The following is a 22555-nucleotide window of genomic DNA, read 5'->3' on the forward strand; positions in this document are numbered from 1 at the left end:
TACGATAACCAGACCAGGTTAACAATCGGGAGCAGGTAGGCTGTGTCTGTTGGCCAGAATCTGGCACTGGCAGCGCGACCTGAGAGCAAGCCGAGCATATACGGCACTTTGGTGGAGTCAGTGGAATATGTATGAAGCTGCTCAGCGAAAACCAAGGAACATTTATGAATAAACAATTTACACAGTTCAAAATCCCCCTCCTCATACTTTGTCGTGGCTTCCTGGGGAGGGAAGATGAATGACGGAGCTAGAGCGGCCGCTTCTACAGAGGCCTTCGCAGTGGGGGTAGGATGAGCGATGGTCAGGGCGTGCATGTCTCTGATTGATCTTCTGTCCTTGTGCTGTCAAAGCCAAATAAATATGTTCCTGTTCTGCAGAATCCATTATATGGTTGTTTTATTCTGTCAGACTGTGGTCTAGGCAGGGCAAATAATTGATCCCACTATGCAGAGCAGAGGTCAGAGTGGATTGGTGAAGTGCATTTATTACACAGTTCAGGGAACTAACAAAAAACTACGGTGCAAGTGAAACTAAAAGAAAACTTGCACCGCGAAAAAAGCTACAACAATCAAATTGAAGACAAATCACAAACCAGAGTACTATCAGGTGGGCCAAAAAGGCTACTGTAACTGCAAGGTAGGGCTGGAATAAGCATAGGCCAACAAGAGTACATGTGGCCGTCAAAAGTGGCAGACAAACAATAGACCCACAACTCAACTGCAGCAGGAGAGGTGATTAAAAAGGGACGCTGATACGAATCACATTCCGTAGCTCCAGTTGCTCCGCCCAGCTCAGGGAGAGTCAGCTAAATGAAGGGAACCAAAATAAAGGGTGCAAAGACCAGTGTCACAGAATGTGACAGAACCTCCTTCATTTCTCAATGACTGATAGTTTAAAAAAGTTAAAGTACCAATGATTGTCACACACACCAGGTGTGGTGAAATTTGTCCTCTGCATTCGACACATCCTCTTGTTCACCCCCTGGGAGGTGAGGGGAGCGCTGCTGCTCACTGGGAATCATTTTTGGTGGGAATCATTTTTGGTGATTTAACCCCCAATTCCAACCCTTGATGCTGAGTGCCAAGCAGGGAGGCAATGGGTCCCATTTTTATAGTCTTTGGTATGACTATGTTGTATGTTCACACTTACGCTAATTCATGAATCATTTTATAAACGGAAAATACAAATATAGAAAATATAATGAATAATATTAATGAGCAAATAAATTGGCTATGTGTGCTGTGTCTTAAAGAAGGGCTCTTATTGGTGCATTGTTTTAGTACTTTACTACATTTGTTTCACAATTCTACACCTCTTGTTGATATGCAAAACATGTTTTGAATTGTGCCGGCAAAAAGATTATATTTATTTTCACCTTGCGGCTGTACTTCTCTCTTGTTGTATACTGTACAATGGTTGTATATTGTTGATTTGATATATTATAGATGTTTGAAAATGTGCCTTTTACAATATTTGTAATTTTAGCAAAGGAAGGTTTGTTCTCAATAATGAGATTCACATAAAAATCTTTATTGCCCTTTTTGCAGTTATTGATTGTGAGTGAAATTAAGAAGGGATTTTCCAATCAGAGTTTTGTGCTGCCGATTCTGATACAATCATCCATGATGAGATCGGCCAATACCGATCACATGTATTAGCTCTAATTATTTCAATTTATCTAAGGTAAATACTACAGTATTGACAATTTAACAATAATTTAGCGATTCATTATTCTATTTTGTTACATACAATTGTTTGATCAAAACAATGTCAATAGTACACAATAACTTAACAAAAGCAAAAATTACAATCTGCTACTCGTTGAAATGTCTTTCCCCAAAGTCCTCCTGGATCCAGGGAATAATTCCCTGAGTTTGTAAACAAAAACACCAAAAAAATTATATTGACAAAATAAAAATATTTACCTAATCACTCTAGTATCTATCTTATCCTGATACTCCCCTTGATATCGACAACCAATTCATGAATCGATCCGCCCTTGTCTTACAATAATGAAATACCAAGATTTGCTATCTTATAATCGCTAAAGACTCTTTTTAATTTTATTGCTTGTTTCCTGTTAATATCTGCTTACTTTCTGCTGTAACAGGGTTCCATCTACACTTCTTAAACTTTACCAAGTACTTCTTGGTGTTGTTAAAAACTGCACGTTGGAGTTCAACCCGGTGGACGAGAGGGTAGCTTCCCTCCGCCTTCGGGTGGGGGGGACGGGTCCTGACTGTGGTTTGCGCTTACGCGCCAAACGGCAGCTCAGAGTACCCACCCTTTTTGGATTCACTTTTTGGATTCACAGTACTTGAGAGTGCTCCCCCGGGTGATTCCCTCGTTCTACTGGGGGACTTCAGCGCTCATGTTGGCAGCGACAGTGAAACCTGTAGAGGCGTGATTGGGAAGAATGGCTGCCCGGATCTGAACCCGAGTGGTGTTTTGTTATTGGACTTTTGTGCCCGTCACAGATTGTCCATAATGAACACCATGTTCTTGGCACCAGGACACCCTAGGCCGCAGTTCCATGATGAACTTTGTAGTTGTGTCATCGGATTTGCAGCCTCATGTTTTGGACACTCGGGTGAAGAGAGGGGCGGAGCTTTCTACCGATCACCACCTGGTGGTGAGTTGGCTGCGATGGTGGGGAAGGATGCCGGACAGACCTGGCAGGCCCAAACGCATTGTGAGGGTTTGCTGGGAACGTCTGGCAGAGTCTCCTGTCAGAGAGAGTTTCAATTCCCACCTCCGGAAGAACTTTGAACATGTCACGAGGGAGGTGCTGGACATTGAGTCCGAATGGACCATGTTCCGCACCTCTATTGTCGAGGCAGCTGACTGGAGCTGTGGCCGCAAGGTAGTTGGTGCCTGTTGTGTCGGTAATCCTAGAACCCTTTGGTGGCACCGGCGGTAAGGGATGCCGTCAAGCTGAAGAAGGAATCCTATCGGGTTCTTTTGGCTCATAGGACTCCTGAGGCAGTGGACAGGTACCGACAGGCCAAGTGGTGTGCGGCTTCAGCGGTCGTAGAGGCAAAAACTCGGACATGGGAGGAGTTCGGTGAGGCCATGGAAAACGACTTCCGGACGGCTTCGAAGCAATTCTGGACCACCATCCGCCGCCTCAGGAAGGGAAAGCAGTGCACTATCAACACCGTGTATGGCGAGGATGGTGTTCTGCTGACCTCGACTGCGGATGTTGTGGATCGGTGGAGGGAATACTTCGAAGACCTCCTCAATCCCACCAACACGTCTTCCTATGAGGAAGCAGTGCCTAGGGAGTCTGTGGTGGGCTCTCCTATTTCTGGGGCTGAGGTTGCTGAGGTAGTTAAAAAGCTCCTTGGTGGCAAGGCCCTGGGGGTAGATGAGATCCGCCCGGAGTTCCTTAAGGCTCTGGATGCTGTGGGGCTGTCTTGGTTGACAAGACTCTGCAGCATCGCGTGGACATCGGGGGCGGTACCACTGGATTGGCAGACCGGGGCGGTGGTTCCTCTCTTTAAGAAGGGGATCCGGAGGGTGTGTTCTAACTATCGTGGGATCACACTCCTCAGCCTTCCCGGTAAGGTCTATTCAGGTGTACTGGAGAGGAGGCTACGCCGGATAGTCGAACCTCGGATTCAGGAGGAACAGTGTGGTTTTCGTCCTGGTCGTGGAACTGTGGACCAGCTCTATACTCTCGGCAGGGTCCTTGAGGGTGCATGGGAGTTTGCCCAACCACTCTACATGTGTTTTGTGGACTTGGAGAAGGCATTCGACCGTGTCCCTCGGGAAGTCCTGTGGGGAGTGCTCAGAGAGTATGGGGTATCGGACTGTCTGATTGTGGCAGTCCGCTCCCTGTATGATCAGTGCCAGAGCTTGGTCTGCATTGCCGGTAGTAAGTCGGACACGTTTCCAGTGAGGGTTGGACTCCGCCAAGGCTGCCCTTTGTCACCGATTCTGTTCATAATTTTTATGGACAGAATTCTAGGCGCAGTCAAGGCGTTGAGGGGATCCGGTTTGGTGGCTGCAGGATTAGGTCTCTGCTTTTTGCAGATGATATGGTCCTGATGGCTTCATCTGGCCAGGATCTTCAGCTCTCACTGGATCGGTTCGCAGCTGAGTGTGAAGCGACTGAGATGAGAATCAGCACCTCCAAGTCCGAGTCCATGGTTCTCGCCCGGAAAAGGGTGGAGTGCCATCTCCGGGTTGCGGAGGAGACCCTGCCCCAAGTGGACGAGTTCGAGTACCTCAGAGTCTTGTTCACGAGTGAGGGAAGAGTGGATCGTGAGATCGACAGCAGGATTGGTGCGGCGTCTTCAGTAATGCGGACGCTGTATAGATCCGTTGTGGTGAAGAAGGAGCTGAGCCGGAAGGCAAAGCTCTCAATTTACCGGTCGATCTACATTCCCATCCTCACCTATGGTCATGAGCTTTGGGTTATGACCGAAAGGACAAGATCACGGGTACAAGCGGCCGAAATAAGTTTCCTCCGCCGGGTGGCAGGGCTCTCCCTTAGAGATAGGGTGAGAAGCTCTGTCATCCGAGGAGAGCTCAAAGTAAAGTCGCTGCTCCTCCACATCGAGAGGAGCCAGATGAGGTGGTTCGGGCATCTGGTCAGGATGCCACCCGATCGCCTCCCTAGGGAGGTGTTTAGGGCACGTCCAACCGGTAGGAGGCCACGGGGAAGACCCAGGACACGTTGGGAAGACTATGTCCCCCGGCTGGCCTTGGAACGCCTCGGGATCCCCCGGGAAGAGCTGGACGAAGTGGCTGGGGAGAGGGAAGTCTGGGCTTCCCTGCTTAGGCTGCTGCCCCCGCGACCCAACCTCATATAAGCGAAAGAAGATGGATGGATGGATGGATGGATGTTTAGCCTCGTCTTCTAGTGATAACGATACTTGATAATGATACTCAAGATTGTAAGAAACTGAGTTATTTTGCAGTAATGGAGGTGATTATTATTAGCTTTGGGGAGTGGCTCCACTCTGTGTATAGAGACACATAATTATCTGCTAGTCGCTTGTCAGCCAGGGGACTAAAAATAGATACAGTGTCAGCCAGAGGGAACTGCCGTTAGTAATCAGCATTTGAAAGCATTAATCGACAATGTGGATTGCATAATTTTTAGCAAAAATCGACCGATACAGATTGAAGGCCAATTGATCAGCACATCTCTACAATTGAGCCTTAATTGCACCTCACAAATGTGTGCTGCGTAATTTTTTACCTTTGCTTTCTTTTGTGCCATTATAAAAAATTAAATATGTCCTACAGTTAATAGCAACTGTCAGCTGCTGTATCTCACGGTTAAGTAGATGCTTAAAAGAGCACTCACGTTTTTAAACATTGTTACCCGTTCTTTTAACCCTTCTGTACGCAGAGGTCTCTCCTATCTATGGGGCACGAAACATGTTTTACAAAATATAATTTATCATTTTGGCAAATATAGGTATTTATTTATTCAATCTGTTTTTTTCAAAGCATTAATGGTAACACAAGCTATCCGGTGGTGTTTTCATTACATGTTTTAGTTTGACAAATGTAAATTTGAGCAAATTGCAAACCACCTCTTTATGTGACCCACATAAAGAGGTGGGTCACACAAAGTTTGTGTGATAAACTATATGTATTGATCATAATTTAGTGCTATAAGGATTATTTAGATAATGAACAAAAACAGCTGCATCAATACAAACATCTGTATAAGAACAATATCATTGGCACATTCAGTGTAACATCTTTGCATACATGCTTCCCATACACTTTTTTACATCTTGTCACGAAAGACATCCTACGGCAGTACTGCCCTCAAAATCCTCAAAGCCTTTTTCATATTCTACTAGAGCAGATTTGTTATCATAAGGTAAACATCATGAAACATCTTTTTAGATGTTTAGAAACAATACGTTTATCAGTCAGTACCAGGTGTAAATCAGGACCAGGAAGCTGTTGCCATAGTTATGGTTTCCAAGGAAACACAGGAGGAAGCTGTAACAGGGGTCCTGAGCCACCTGCAGTTAATCCTTAGGGACGATACAATAACTGTTGATCTGTTTGGCCAATTGTTATCTCAGGATTCTAAAAATGCTGATACGAATCAGTTTAATTCTGCTACTAAACTCTAACTTTAGCAAAGGGAAGTGTGAAATTGTTCTGATAACGGTTGACTTTGTGCTTTCCAGATGCATGCATGATGATTAAATGCTTGGAAAAGTCTTCCTGCTGTACTCGCAAAAAATATTTTGAGGACTCTGGCTGTCTGCTCTGGATTTAAATCTTTGCCCGGCAACATCTTTTTGGAGTCTAAGCATGCAAGTCTGTGTGTTTTTGGGTGTATGTTCATGTGAGAGAAAGTGAGTGTGAATGTGTGGGAGAGCTGGGTGATGCAATATCTGGAAAAAGCCCAAGAAGAAGAACATAAGCAAGCACTAAAACAGCCTACCGAGTGATGTTTGCTTATGTCACGACATTAGTTAACCTGTTTGGAGCTGCAAATCTATGTGGCTGCAACTACTGTTGGTGAACATCTTTCATTTTACACAAATGTTGCTGATGTTGATATATTTATTACCATGATAACCAGGAACAATCATCAATCCATGTGTATGTGCAGGTGCACATATGTGTCTTTTAATGGGAGTGCATTTAGAACAGATTTTGCCATATCGTTGGTTGTTGGAGCACAAAGGCGTGGCTTTAACTAGTAATGGTGTCTGCCAGTGACAAAGGCTGAGAGGTGTCAAATTGCAGCTTCAAAAGACTCTATAAGACAATTTAGCAGAGAGAGAGAGAGAGAGAGAGAGAGAGAGAGAGAGAGTGGGTGGAGGTGAGCTCGGAAAAGAGGAAGAGAGACAGCATAATTTACTGAGAGATGGGAAGAGAGTGACTTAGAGTGAGATGAGATATGTAGGAGGGACGAGGTAGAAGCTGAAGAGTTGCAGCATGATTCGTTAACCCATCCTCCCACTTCAGAATGCCTGCATCTGTCCAGCTACTCATCTGCCCCATACTCCATCCAATCATTTTTAAAGGGCGCACACAAAAAGGCAGAGGGGCGACTGACCGGCCATCTCCTTGAAACATCAGTCAGAGAGGATAGAAGGAAGTGGGTAAGGAGGTGGGTTTGGAGGAGAACAGAGAAGAAGAGTGAGTTCCTTTAAATAATCAAGTGTTATTTATATATTGTGCAGCCCACACTCTATATTTTGCCATTTGTTGATGGTTGGGTTCAAGAGAGAAGATTTCAAGAAATGGCGATGCTTAAGCTTTCTCCAAGCTAGGAAGAAGTTGGGACAATGGACGAATTGATGGACGAAAAGCTGCTGATCAAATGGACTGGACGCACAAAGAAAGCCTGATGTTCCAACTGTAAATGGACGCTTTTACTTCCTACCTCATGCGAATCTCTTTGATTGCCAGCTGCTCTTGTGATATTTGGGGAGCTTAAGAAGACAAAAGCAATGGGAATTGGTAAAAGGAAATTGAACATACAAATGCCACATTAATTATTTGCAAAATGTGGTTAAAGTAGCGTAACATGGTTGTACTATCACGTTGATGGCAAATCCATACTGGCTAGGGAAAATACATCAACTCATGAAGCAATGGAAAAGTGGTACAAGATGAACTCTTGATTGACATTCAGATGAAAAAAAGCTAAAGCAGACAGCAGAGAAGATGAACTATATTTTTGGGAACAATACTCTTTACCCCCGCAGTGGAAGAGGGGGTGGAACCTCTGGGGGTCAGGGTGCAGGGATAGGAGTCAAGCAAAAGTTTGGACCCAAACGTGGCTCCTCCGAGGAGCTAGCACCTCCACACAACTCCTCCCCCTCCACCTCGTCTCCTGCTTCCTCCTCTCCTTCTACATCCTCCTCCCGCTGGCAACAGCTCCTTATGTTCTTCTCCAAAAGGAGTGCCTTCACTGACTGTATTACTTCAAACCAGGTAACACAAGTCACATGCTCTTTGTGTGTGTGTGTGTGTGTGTGTGTGTGTGTGTGTGTGTGTGTGTGTGTGTGTGTGTGTGTGTGTGTGTGTGTGTGTGTGTGTGCATGTGTGTGTGTTGTGTGGATTTGCTCGAGGGAGGGCAGGGGATCAGGGTGGGAAGTGTAATTTAAGATGGGTTTTTGTGTTGTGCGTGTATATGTGTGTGTGTGTGTGTGTGTGTGTGTGTGTCTGTGTGTGTGTGTGTGTGTGCGTGCCTGTGCGTGCGTGCGTGTGTGCGTGCGTGCATGTATGCGTGTGTGTGTGTGTGTGTGTGCGTGCCTGTGCGTGCGTGCATGTATGCGTGTGTGTGTGTGTGTGTGTGTGCGTGCCTGTGCGTGCGTGTGTGCGTGCGTGCATGTATGCACAAGTTGGTTATACTTGTATAGCGCCTTTCTACCTTCAAGGTACTCAAAGCGCATTGACATTATTTGCACATTCACACATAAATTCACACACTGATGGCAAGAGCTGCCATGCAAGGCCCTAACCACGACCCATCAGGAGCAAGGGTGAAGTGTCTTGCCCAAGGACACAACGGTCGTGACTAGGATGGTCCCCAAACAAGTTATTAGAAAGACTCCTAGTTCGAGTCTCTTTCATAACATCGGCAGACACGGTTCAAAGTCAGGTTTAGGTAGCTGTGTGTGTCATTGAACTATTTGATGGAAATTACATTGTATGAGACACTATAAGCTGAGTTTTTTTGCATGGTAAAGTTTGAATTTAGATCAACAGACCAATGGCATGAGATGGTTAGGCCATATTGAATTAAAATATCGCTACAAAAAAGTTAAAACCAGTGTGCCGAACAGATGTATTTCAGTGTACAGTGTATTGTATTGACTTAAGTTCATGTACATACTATAAACATACACACACTACTCAATAATGACATATTCCTAGGGATAGCAACACTAAACCAGATCCTATATTCGGTTTGTATGGTATAACACAGGATGTTTGAAGGTCAAAATATCCCACTGATCTTCTTCAAACTTAGTACCGGTATAAAGTGGAATATATTAAAGATAATAATTAAAAAGTATATCCCACTAGATGTCCAGGATTCGTCGACATTGTCAACAAATGTCAATAATAAAATTTGTCGCAGACAAATACATTTGTCGACATACGTCGTGACGTCTCCGCTCGTGTTTTTCCATAGGGCGCGTGTCTGCACCACCACTCACATCTACATCGCGGCTGAAAACTTGGTAAAGTGTGGGAATATTTCTTCCTATACTTGTTAAAAAAATATGAATTCCTTGCCAATTTTCCAAAGCATAGTTTGCTTTTATCACACTATATCTGTGATATGGGAGCATTAAAAGCGGATGCATATTTATGAACATATTATTCACCTTTGTTGTTAGTAAGCGAATGCGTACAAATATCTCAAGCTGAAATCAAAAGTTGATGGCTAAATTAGAATATGTGTATGCTTTATACTTTGACTAATCGCTAAGATAGTCGATGCCTAGTCCACTATCAAAATAGTTGTTAGTTGCAGCCCTATATCACACCTAAAATATGTTGTGACAGCTAACCTCAAATGTGGTTTCATGCTTTTGTCATTGCATGTGTGTTGCAATATTGAACCACATAAATACAGTTTTGCTCTAGTCCAGGGGTGTCAAATGTATGGCTCGTGGGACATATCAGGCCCGCGGACAGGTTTAATCCGGCCGGCGTGCCGCAAAATTTGTTTGCTGAGTATAAAAATGAGCTGCAATTTATTAATGAAAGAAACTGCTATTTTAAATGTGTACACATGTCACAATAGCAATTCCAGTGTAACCCACATTACACTGTTTAAAGATAACGTGTAAGCACCCTCTGGATTGGCTGAAGCTACTCCAATCAGCGCAGGTGCAAGAAATCAGCTGCTCCTGTTGTGGCTGGCGGCTGACTAATACTGTAGCGAAGCACAATACCTTTTTTTATTGTAAATAATTCACTCAACAGATAAAATAAGATGGTAAGATGCAAAGACTTAAGTCAACATGACCATCATCTTCCTCGTAGTTAGAGTTCAACGCTCGCAATTGGTTGATGGTGCGATGTGCACCCTGAACTCCATTGTAAAAATGTGAGTTTCTACATTTGTTGTTTGTTCTATTTTATTTTATGCTTAAATCTACTATGTTCACATTTGTGTTGTGGCACTTTTGGAGGTCACAAGTTTCTGGCGGTAGGAGGAAACACTGTGGCTTCTCCAAACACATGAGAATGCTAAAGAAGAAGTGCTTAAAGTTTAATGGCTTTGTAAATACACTGAGTAAAATGTCTAAAACTCATAGTGTTTCTCATTGTGTTTTTAGAAACTGCACCAATTTTCTAACTTGAAGTGTTTTGCCAAGAGGATTATTTGTAATGTGTACATTTTTAGATTGTGCTTGGTCTAATTTTGGCCAAAGTAAGACAAAGAAAACAATTTTGAAGTTGTCTTTATTTTTTTAAATTATTATGCCATGATTTTATCAGTTTGGCCCGCCTGGGAATAGATTTTCCTTCATGTGGCCCCTAAGCTAAAATTAATTTGACACCCCTGCTCTACTCTGTTACAAACCTAACTTTAAAGAGTAGGCAAGTTACAGCTCTGTACTTGCTCACTTGAACTTCATTGTAAATTTCAGTAGCAGGTACAACAATTACTAACACACACTGGCATGGAACCCTATATGTACTTTATCGCTCCTAAACCATTCCCCCTGCAACCTGTGTTTTAGGAACCTTTTTATTGCAATCCTATTGTAAAAGACTCTACCTTTGTAATTTACCACATATCACTAGTGTTTCTTACCTTCTTTAGTAATGTTCTGACACTGGCAACATTATTTAGCCTCATGATCTATAGGCTAATTCACCCAACACTTAGAAATACACAGTGCGCTTGAACGCCGCATCAGCACAGGGCACACAATGGTTGATAAGAGCAAGAAAGGAGAAAAAATTCATCGTTATGTGTGCACTCTATGAATTTATACTATAAACCACTCGCACACACATATAAGTAAAGTTGATTAAAGGATTCCCTAGCTGGAATCTACAGTGTCCTAATTTATAATATAACCACTATCCATTATTCACAGAGAATGAGCCACTTATGCGTGGGATTCTTTGTTTGGAAACTCGTTACAATGTGCAAACAGACTAGTATGTTAGACAAAAACCGAGACATATTTTTGCCAGTAATTTTTAAAAACCGAATACTACAAAAACCTATGTTTCTAGATTAAAGATCCATAAAACACAAATGCTACAAGAATACATTCCATTGAGCTGCTCGCAGTGAAAACAATTACAAAATACTTTTTTTTTTTTCTCAATTCCATCCACCCAAATAGACTATTGCTTTCACAGAAAAATTAGAGCACTGGACTGATCAGCAGTCAATTGCAGGGCCGACGCATAAAGGACAACATTTCACACTCACATCTTCACCCTAGTCACCTTTCAAAGTTTTAATTAACTGGGCATAATGTTCATGTTTTTGGACTGTGGGAGGAAGATAACGAGGAGATTACCTGTGTTATAACAGTGACAAGATGCAAAATCCACATTGACATTTTAAGCTGTATCCTAAACCTTTGTGCTGTAAGACAGCAGAAATCACCTCATATACCACTGTGCTGCTTTACCATTTCCATAATGTCATAAAACTATGTTGTGGCCATGGTAGCAGCATTACATAATTCACAGTAAATCATCAAAATACCTATCTGCTCCTTTTCATCCACAATCCATGTGCACATAGAGAGAAAAAATAAAACCCTTTCAAGTAGAATTTTTTTTTTTTCATGTTCACTTTTTTTGAAGATTGTTTGGTTAATTTTAGATTTGTTTAGATTTGAACATACAAACCCTTTTTTTTATTGAATCACAAATATTGAAATTCAACTATTTGGTGCATTTGCAAACAGCTAAAATAATGTACAAAGCAAACTATAACCTGCTACCCAAGAATGTACAACAATTATTCTCAACAAAAGAGGCAAAATATAACCTTAAAGGATAATCTAATTTAAACATTTGTATGCCCGTACAACACTTAAAACCTTTAGTATATCCGTATGTGGAATTAAATTATTGAATGGATTAACCAAATAAATCAAACAAAGAACCAATATGATTCAGTTTAAGAAACTGTTCAAACTACAAGTGTTCACAAAGTACACAGAACAATAATTATGATGAACATCTTGAACCCTTTTTTTTCTTTTGAGATAAAGATTATTTATGTATTTAGTATTTGTTTACATACTATGGTATATTATTTATTTATTCACTGTTCTGTTACAGAGGACAAGAAAATGGGATTAAATTGCTATGGTATGAAAAGGGGTAGGATTAAATAAACTCAGCTTCTTCCTACTCCTTTTCGGACGTGCTGTAATGAAACAATTGGAAATATGTGATGCACTATATTGTACCTATGCATGTTCGAAAGAAACTGAAACTGAAACTGAACTGAACTGAACCCAGGAATGAGGCCATATGAAGTATCAATGTGCATCTTATGCTGTATTATAATGTATTTATAAATATTTTCTATTTTATGGTGGATGAGATGTGTGATTTATGGTGGATGAGAGGTGTTTTCTGCAGGAAAGAAATGCCTATATTCGTAAACCCTTACAGTGGCAATCAAAACTGAATATTGACCCAGGAAAAATTATATGTTTTCCGATGCCTCTGTTCCTTGGCTTTTCGGGTAGATTACCATTGTTGGTAGATAATCAATGTGTTTCAGACCACACCTTGTTCATATCTTTAAGGTCTAACCTTTCTGTTGTCCATTGTTTTGCTTTGCAGTGATTCTCTTATATATCCCCACCCTGTTGGTGTATAATTGATGAGTGGTAAAACAGAGGTATGAAAGTCATCGTGGCGCTTAAGAAGGATCTCTAAAAGCCTTAAAGAGGTGTTTAGTGGTCACAGGAAATGGAGGTAGAAGGGATAGACAGCCCGAGTAGTGAATTGATTGATGGAGAGAGAGATGCTTAAAAAGGGACTTTAGTAAAACATTTGTGAGGTTTAATGGTAATATGGTTTAATACAGACCTAGCCAACCCGCGGCTCGCGAGCCTCATGCGGCTCTTTGGCTGGTTTCATGCGGCTCTCAACTCTGTTATGAGAGTAGCGTATGTGTGTGTGTGGCCCTTTAAGATATGACAGCATGTGAGGTGAGTGACGTCAGTGAGTGGGTGGGCGAGAGAGGTGAGGGAGCGGTAACAGTGAGTGGTGCAGGTGCTAGTAGCTTGGTGGATAGCTGCGTGCAAGACACCAATAAAGTCACAAAGTTGCAACAAACCGCCAGCCTCGTCATTCACCCTCAAGTCCGGAGCTGTAAAGACCCACTGTGAAGGGGGCTACCCCCGAAGTACATCGGCCCTGGAGGAACGTCTCCCCTGCGCTCCTCGACTACGGTCTGGGAGCCGGAAGCAGGAAAAGTGTAACAACTCTATTAGTGCCTTAGTATTTACCATGAAGTCTTTATTTTGACAGCCCCCCGCGGTAAACGTGTCCGAGTGCAAACTGAGGCAATATTTGTCATTGATAAAACTTTCGGCGAATCAAAATTTATGACCAATAAAAACGCAATAAACAGGGACGGAAATTTGACCCGGCAAATATAAACAAAATAAAACACTGACGGAAAGCAATAATCGAGACAATAAAAAAACAAGCAAACAGGGCGGCAGGTAAAAAAAAAAAAATCCGCGTCCAGGTGACGCGCGGGCTTCGGGAATCGCTAGTCCTTTCTGATTTCAATGCGTAAAAAGACACACAAAGTGTGGTAACGCCAACACTGTTTGACAGCATAACAAAATAAGTCACACTTATATTCTGTAACATTCACAGTTTTAGAAAAAGAGCAGAGTTAGAAATATTTCAAATAACCTCTTGTATACAATGTAAACATAAATAATGCCTCAAAACAAGTTAATTATATTTCAACAAAACACAGCAGACGAGCTCTCGCCCTGCACAGCTGTTTTTTGCTTTGTAGTGCTCTGCCCCCTCTCTCCCTCCACAATTTGTTTTGTTTTGAACCCGTTCTTAACCCTGGACGTACATTGAAAATACACGCAACCCTAACTCAAAATGCCGGACATTTGAGGCATTTAAGAAACCCCGCCCGGACAGCCCCGCAAAAGAGGACATGTCCGAGGAAAAGAGGACGTATGGTCAGTCTAACATAAGAAGAAGAAGCCGAAGTTGAGTGACGTCAAACGTGCATGTGCGTGAGATCACAGTAGTAAACAATTTGTGACAAGTTCGCTCTCAAAATGGCAGGGAAAAAAAGCACAGCAAAACGAAAATATGAAGAAGAACACAGGACATTGTTAACAGAGTGGGAGAGTTTATATTTTTTTTGTTGAACGTAGTGGCAAGCCATTCTGCTTTATATGTCAGGCGTCATTAGCGCATTTCAAAGCTTCAAATCTTCAGCGTCACAAGGAATGCCAGAAGTCCCACTAAGCAACATGCATAGTAACAGAAAAAATATTATGTTTTTGTTTGTGGACTTGGTTGAACTGAGAGTTTGTGTGTGTGAGACAGAGCACACAATGTTAATTGTTGAAAATAACTGGCCTGTGGTCTTAGTACTGTAGGAGTCATGTTGGTGTGTGACATTTAAAATAAATCTGGCTGAGCAGAGGTGTGTGTGTGTGTGTGTGTGTGTGTGTGTGTGTGTGTGTGTGTGTGTGTGTGTGTGTGAGGAAGGGATGGAGTGATGTTAATGTGTGCTGTAGGATGTGGCTCTTTGCAGTAACACAGTAAAAAAAAAGTGGCTCTTAGTCTCTGACTGGTTGGCCACCCCTGGTTTAATAGATCAACTCATTCAATGAAACGGTACCTAATACGTAGTAATTAGGTACCATGTAACATACCATAACATAGCTCATGTCTTATTAAAAACTGGGTTCATATTTCAGTATATTATAGTGCTATCAAAATGTAATTTTTCTGTCACATAAATCACATATTTGAAATTTGATTTATCACTTTTAATCACACACAGTAAATTACTTCCTTGCATAATTTAAAGTACATTTAAAAACGATCTGAGTAATTTGACACAAAAGCAATGTCTGTTATTTATTTGAAACTTGGTTACAGTTTGATTTAAAGTCCCATATGGTTGTATTCTGAAGTGAAATGTGCCTCTGAGCACACCAATTGGAGTCTCCTCGCTCATCTTTGCACTGGTGAATGTATTGACCTGATTATTGACGATATAACGGCCCCATGATACATTGTTAACATAAAGAAGCATATGTGGTAAAAAAAAATGGCATTATTAATCTGCGTTTTTACATGATTGATTTTTTGTGATTAATCACATGTAATGACGCGTTAACTTTAACAGCCTCAGTATATTAATAAACTTCTGAGCACATTTCTGTTTATTTGTTTTTATATTTCCAATGAAATATTCATTATTTGCAGTAAATTGCTGCCTGTAGTCTGGAGCTCAGATGGATCTTAAATTAAAGCTCAAAGTCTACGCTTGCTCTGTTTTCACTTCTAATCCATTGTGGTAGTGTATAATTAATATGACTTTGGACCTAAGTAAGTAGTTATCTTTAGAGAAGAAAAGTTGTATTTTTATAATTTTTCACTCCATAACTGCGTTTCATCACCTCCCACATGCTCACTTGCACACAGAGACTATACATCATAGTGGAGCAGAAGTGAGAAAGATGATTTTTTTTTTTGCCAAGTTATAAAACCATGTATATAAAATAATGCAAAATCAGGAATATCTTACCAAAACACTTGAAAATAAGGAAGCTTTCATTAGTTTTATTAGTATTCTTTTGCCATCTGACATGTTTGATACTTTCAAGGAACTATGGTCTGTGTATTTAATAAGCCTTGTTACAGTTGTTACAGTATTGTATATGCTGAAAATGGACAGGGCACATTCATATTTCTGCTTAAGAACACTATGGTTTCATCTTCCATCCTCTCAGGGTCACGGGGGGTGCTGGAGCTTATCCCAGCTGCACTCGGGTGGAAGGCGGGGTATACCCTGGACAAGTTGCCACCTCATCGCAGGGCCAACACAGATAGACAGACAACATTCACACTCATATTCACACACTAGGGCCAATTTAGTGTTGCCAATCAACTTATCCCTAGGTAAATGTCTTTTGAGGTGGGAGTACCCTTAGGGAACCACACAGTCACCTGGAGAACATGCAAACTCCACACTGAAAGACACCAAGCCCGGGAATCGAACCCAGGACCTTTGTATTGTGAGGCACACACACTAACCCGTTTTACCGTGCTGCCCTGGCTTCATCTTTTAAATATTAATTGTTGTTTGGAGAGGTGATCAGTGGATTCATTTATAGAACATTTTTACAACCCGGACCACTGCCCTTCAGTTTGCCATCACTGTAGGCGGCATCAACCGTTGTCATGGTGATTATGTTGCACTGATCACCAAGCTGAGCATGACATGCATGTGTGTGTGCATAACAAATCATAACATTTTTTTGAATATTAACATTTTAAATGTTTTTGTTTTCAAATCGCTCTTTCACAATTTCCATGCACAATAAATTGTCTATCTCAAAATATTCATCTCAAAATAATCTTTCTTATTAAACCACCTTAATCTGATCGTGTTTGGCTTTTAAAACACGGTAGAGGACCAACATGCCTTTATTATACGTCTTTACTACATCAACAATGTAAGGAAGAACAAGCCGACAGGCGGGGCGGGGGCAACTGTTTACACCAACAAGTATACAAAGTAAATATATAGAAGGTAAACCTAGTCAATAATTTTAAATTTATGATTAAAAAACACCTGATTAATAAGTGTCAGGATGTTATCCAAGAAAGCCGCTTTGAATACGTGACATGACGCTAGCACCTCCCGACCGGGCGAGAGACTGATGGAGAGAAACCTCCAAACAGCCATGTTTTGACACTAAAACTTGTCTGTATACAAAATAAAATGAATACAGATGAAAAACAATATGTGCATGTTTTATTAGTAAGTAAATAACAATATTAAATAATGGTAGATCACATGATTTCAAAACAACATCAATCTAATTCATTCAAATCATCAGAATCAGTTTTATTGGCAAAGTACATATACAGAGACATACCTAGTCAACATAACACACATGGAATATTAGACATATCGTCTATCCAGTTACATCATTTTATAGAGGACTTACGGGGCTGAATGAAACAAATTTAATTGATTTGTTTTTAATGACATAAATTTTTTTAAATAGAAAATATATTAAATTTCTTATATAAAGTATGCATTTTTGAGTTTTGAGCAGAGTAAGCGCAGCCTCCCACCCTGCACCTTTAGCGGTTAAGAAAAAAAGAAACAAAAGTGATGTTAATGTAGATGCACTGCACGACTGCTGCTTAAATGCCCATAAAAAGGGGTAAATGTCTCCTGTTTGTTTGAAAACGCCGCAGGTAGGAGCATGATAACATGAATGTGCAGTAAATGAGAGTGCTTCCGTGGTGATGCCCGGCCCATATAGTACACGCAAAATCCTTATTTAAATAAGGCGGTCTGCACCCCCACCGCAATTTTATTGTTTGCACACGCTGATTACCACATGGTGTTTATATCTTATTAAATTAGGCCCTAAATAGCAGTAGGAAGTTGTTGTTTTTAATTAGATATGGAGCTTGAAAGTTACTAGCTCTTCCTTGTAGAATGTAGCATTCTCTTCTTCTAGTTACATTCGTCCCATCCATCCATTTTCTACCGCTTATCCCTTTCGGGGTCGTGGGGGGTGCTGGAGCCTATCTTAGCTACAATCGGGCGGAAGGCGAGGAACACCCTTAACCATTGGCGTTGCTAGGCCTATTTTAGGGGGGCTCAAGCCCGCCTAAAATATTCTTTAGCCCCCCTAAATAATTTGGTGTTAAAAAAAAATAAAAAAATAAAATTTTTTTTAATTTTTTTTAATTTTTTTTTTACAAATACATGCCGACATATTCATTATAAAGTGGCCCGAATATGAGTTTAAATAAATAATCATATAACCTGTCATTATTCACTCAGTTTCCTCTCACTTCATAGCGTAAGGTAGCGAGCCCCTTTAGTGTGTCAGTATCCGATCCATTCCACTTGTTCATATAGAAAATGCCGACATCACTCAAAATCCAGTCCGCATTTTCTCTGCGACCTTATATATATATATATATATATATATATATATATATATATATATACATATATATACAGTATATATATATATACACAGCATATATATATGTATGAAAGACTTTTTTGATAGTAAACATTCCCGTCTCGCCCGAGCCAACTTTCCGTTGCCTTCTAGAAAAACAAAACCCAAGGATCAAGTCTTGACATTAAAAAAGTACAAACGAAAAGTGCGCACAGTGGCGGAGAACAAACTATGAAACCAAAATGACTATAGCACAAAGGCAATTAACTAAGAACACGGTACAAAACACTTACTGTGGCATGGGACTGTGAACATGGCTTGAGAGGATAAATAGTGTGCAGAGCATAAATGCGGATGTCGCCAGGCTGACCAACAGAAAAAGAAAAGCTTAAATAACAGACATAATGAACAAAAACAGGTGCGTGACTCAAAACGTGAAACATGTGCGTGACGTGACAGGTGAAAACTAATGGGTTGCTATGGAAACAAAACAAGGGAGTGAACAACCAGAAACTAAAGAGTCCAATAACTAAACTAAACGACTAAAACGAAAACATGATCAACACAGACATGACAGTTTTTAAGTTTTGTGTTTCTTGTAGAATCCTTATAAAGTAATATACATTAGCCTATTGTTAAAATAATGAAAAAAACATCATTAAATATATTTGTTTTATTGTATTGTTACATTAATAGCTGTTGTATTATTATAGGATGGCTTGTTAAACATTTCATAGGATTTTCAGAGGGAGGAAAAACCAAGACATTTAATATAAAATGTAAAATTAATAAATACATAAAAAGAAAAAAAAATGTTTAAAAGCCGTCGTCCCGGAGAGCATTTAATTTTGTACCGTGCATTTTTTTTACCGTCCACGGGACGACGGGACTACGTTGATCTCAAGCCCTGGAAGTTACATTTTATTGTTTGCATTATTTGTTTCAGCATTGAAATTTGAAGATGGTCCCTCAGCAATTTGACAGCTTTGGCTCTTTTTCAGATGAGCAGACAGACTCCAAGTCTTTCTTATTTACAGTATATATAAACGTTTCTCATTTCTATTCAGACTTCCATATATATTTAATTTCCTTAACGACTTGCCATAATATATATGTATATAAATATATTATATATAAGCCAAATTATCCCGATCCAGATATTACTTTAATTCAAGTAATTAAGTAATATTTCCAGGGCTTGAATTTACAAAGATTTTAGTCACATATGTGCCCAAAATGTAATCTGTGCAACTTCAAAATATTTGGGAACAAACAATTATTGTATTGTGAGCGAAAGTGGTGGCATTAGCCTCTATGTTGTGAAGTAATAACATAGAGGCTAATGCCACGACTTTCATTGTGTTTCAGTGTATCTTGAAGGATCATGCAAGTAATTGTTTCTTGTTGATGCTGTAAACAAAATGTCACTGTGCAAACCCATGTTTGTTGTTGTACTGAACACAGATTGAAAATAAACCGACTGAAATAATAATAATAACAATGAATAATTTCTAAGTCTTTGTTAGCCGTTTGTGAGGTTTTGTGCTCGTGCGCTCGCTCACATCCTGTGCATCTCCTGGGGGCTAAGCCCCCCCTGTCCTTAAAAGCTAGTGACGCCCCTGCCCTTAACAAGTTGCCCCCTCATCGCAGGGCCAACACAGATAGACAGATGACATTCACACTCACATTCACACACTAGGGCCAATTTAGTGTTGCCAATCAACCTATCCCCAGGTGCATGTCTTTGGAAGTGAGAGGAAGCCGGAGTACCCGGAGGGAACCCACGCAGTCACGGGGAGAACATGAAACTCCACACAGAAAGATCCCGAGCGCAGGATCGAACCCAGGACCTTTGTATTGTGAGGCAGACGCACTAACCCATGTTCCACCATGCTGCCCCTATTTACATTCGCACATAGCTAAACAAGCTGAATGACAACAATCGCCTCCGAGGGCAGTGTTTTTCAAACACTGTGCCGCGGCACACTAGTAGTGTGCTTTGAGATATTACCATAATATACATTTTTTCCTGCACTTCGCCTGCCGTCTCTGCATCCTACGGTCACGGCTGACTTCGACCCTTTAGGCAGCTGCTTAAAGGTTGCAAACAGCCCCTTTAAGTGCTGGAGATTTCTGTTTGGATTTGTGTTGGCTCTGCATTGAGGTGGCGACTTTTCCAGGGTGCACCCTGTCTTCGCCCGAGTGCAGGTGGGATAGGCTCCAGTCCCACCGCCACCCTAAAAAGGACAAGCGGTAGAAAATGAATGGATGTTTGGCCTGCACTTGTGTGGGTTCTCTTCAAGTACTACACCTGCATTCTCTCTATAAGTACAGTGTCGGTTGACGAAGTAGCCCTTACGTGTGAATTTGTAAGTAAATTGTCAATGACACTGTTTTAACTTCCACACTGTTTTGGAGCCTAAAACGGCAAACATTTGCCAACTGGTAAAAGTAAATCCTTTACTACAGTGAATATAGTGTATCTGAGGAAATGCATAGTATTAGTAAGTGTTTTGTTTTATGTCACAACCAAAACAACATTGATTAAAAGGTGACCTGGCTTAGGTGGTAGATTGGTCTTCCCCTAACCCAAAGCCTCAGCTGCACCACAACACATCTTTGAGCAAAATTTTGAACCCCCACTTCCTAATACTGTGTCCTCATTAAGTAAATGGGATAAGCACTGTAAGCATCATGTTTTGTTAGTAATATATTTGTTCCAAAAATTGTAATTAAGAACTCATTGAGCCTCATATTTTTAAACCTGAATATACGGAGGATGACCTACAATTTTTAGAAGCTGAGTGTTTAGCAGACCCAGCAAGTAGCACTATTGCTAAGTGCTAAACAAGAAATACAAACTACGAACATAGTAAAACTAACACTTACTGTACAATGTCTGCTCTCACTCAGATGCCGACTGATGGGATGGATGTTCATATGTTCCCGTTTATATGAAGAATTAATCATAATCCTCACCCAGGCAAAAAAAAATTTGCAAAACGAGCGTCTTTTCGTGTCTTTCTCGCAATCTCCGGGTCTAAGTTGAATGTCAAAGTTGAGCAACTTGTCGGTTTATGGCCAAAAATTGCTACTATACAAATGAGACACATGATTTACACTCTATAATTAACTTTTACCAACTCAAAGGCGATGCAGGAGCCCACAGGCTCAATATGTCAATAACTGCATTAGCTCGTTACCTCTTTGGGACAATGGCGCCTCTAAAAGTAGTACGTCTGCGTTTGTGCTTATAATAACAATGCTAATACTTGGTTAACGTATATTTAGTATTTTGCCCGTTTTCGGATGTTTTTCTGGATGGGTGCAATAGATGACTCCCTTTACCTTCTTTGTTAGCCACCATTGTTGCTGTATATTACAAACGAGAATGCATGAAGAAAGAAAAAAATGTGTGTTCTTGTCTTACATAGGGATTGTGAATGACAAGCAACATTTTTAAAAAGTGCAGTTTTCCTTTAAGTCCTCTCCTTTTTGGCAGTAAACCATTTATGGTGTTGCTGTACCTTGTTTACTTCAGAGGCAGTCATAAGTCATTTGTTCAACTATTTTAGTTATACTTGTAGTGTTCCTCAAGGTTGGAACGGTTTCTTTTTCATCATTAGCGGCATTCAACTGGTGGCCCACGGGTTAAGTTAAAAAACTTGTGAGACAAAAAGTCTTTAAAAACAGCAGAACACTCCCAACTCTGACACAAATCAACTCTCCACTGTAGAAGACGTTGGTTCTAGGGAACTTTATTCAGTTATTTCTTTTTCTTTTTTGGCTTTCAACAAAGGCAGACGCTTCCCATACTTTTACTGTATTTCTCCTGCTTTGCATTTTTTGTGTCCATATTCTTGTTTTGTCTTAACTTTCTGAGAGACTAAGAAATCTAAAACATGGAATTGATAGACTGGTCTCTCAACTCAATTGACAAGATCTTATGATGAGAAGCTCATGTTCGGGGCAACCTGCCTGTCCTGATGGAACATTTGCTGCTAGATACATAAAGGACATTAGGGAGAAGTGGAGAATTGTGTGCAGGGTGATTATTTCCGTCAAATACATTGAAGCTATATATCTATTAGGAACTGTGGTAACAGGTCATCCGCTGATTGGATTGAGCGTTGCTCTGGTCTATTGACCAATTCAGAAGACGATGGCAGCTGTTCAAGGAGCCCAAAGACTGCCCCTTGTGATGGATGAGCTGGGCAGAGCTGTGCGCACTCAGACTTTGGCAATTTTAGAATTGCAAATTGTATAACATCTCGCAAGGCAAAATTATGATCAATTTGAGAGCCAGAACAGACAACTAGAGCAGACAAATCATTGGAATTGGTTTTCTTGCCATAACCTAAACAATCCTTATCAACAATTTGACTCCCTCTGCA

General features: G+C 40.8%; 1 protein-coding gene across 8 annotated transcripts in view; it reads left to right on the forward strand.

Moving 5' to 3' along the window:
• LOC133616418 (discs large homolog 1-like protein) overlaps positions 1-22555 on the forward strand; it is a 212981-nt gene that overhangs the window by 91225 nt on the left and 99201 nt on the right. Inside the window, exon 1 of one of the 8 annotated variants that reach the window (XM_061975645.2) lies at positions 5042-7929. The exons of the other annotated variants lie outside the window; for them this stretch is intronic. Within the exon in view, the coding sequence (XP_061831629.1) occupies positions 7660-7929 (270 nt within the window). The 5' untranslated portion in view covers positions 5042-7659. Of the gene's footprint in view, positions 1-5041; positions 7930-22555 lie in introns of those variants that run through there. 8 annotated transcript variants of the gene reach the window in all.

Source organism: Nerophis lumbriciformis, linkage group LG14 (genome assembly GCF_033978685.3).
Source record: "Nerophis lumbriciformis linkage group LG14, RoL_Nlum_v2.1, whole genome shotgun sequence".
Classification (NCBI taxonomy): Eukaryota; Metazoa; Chordata; class Actinopteri; order Syngnathiformes; family Syngnathidae; genus Nerophis; species Nerophis lumbriciformis.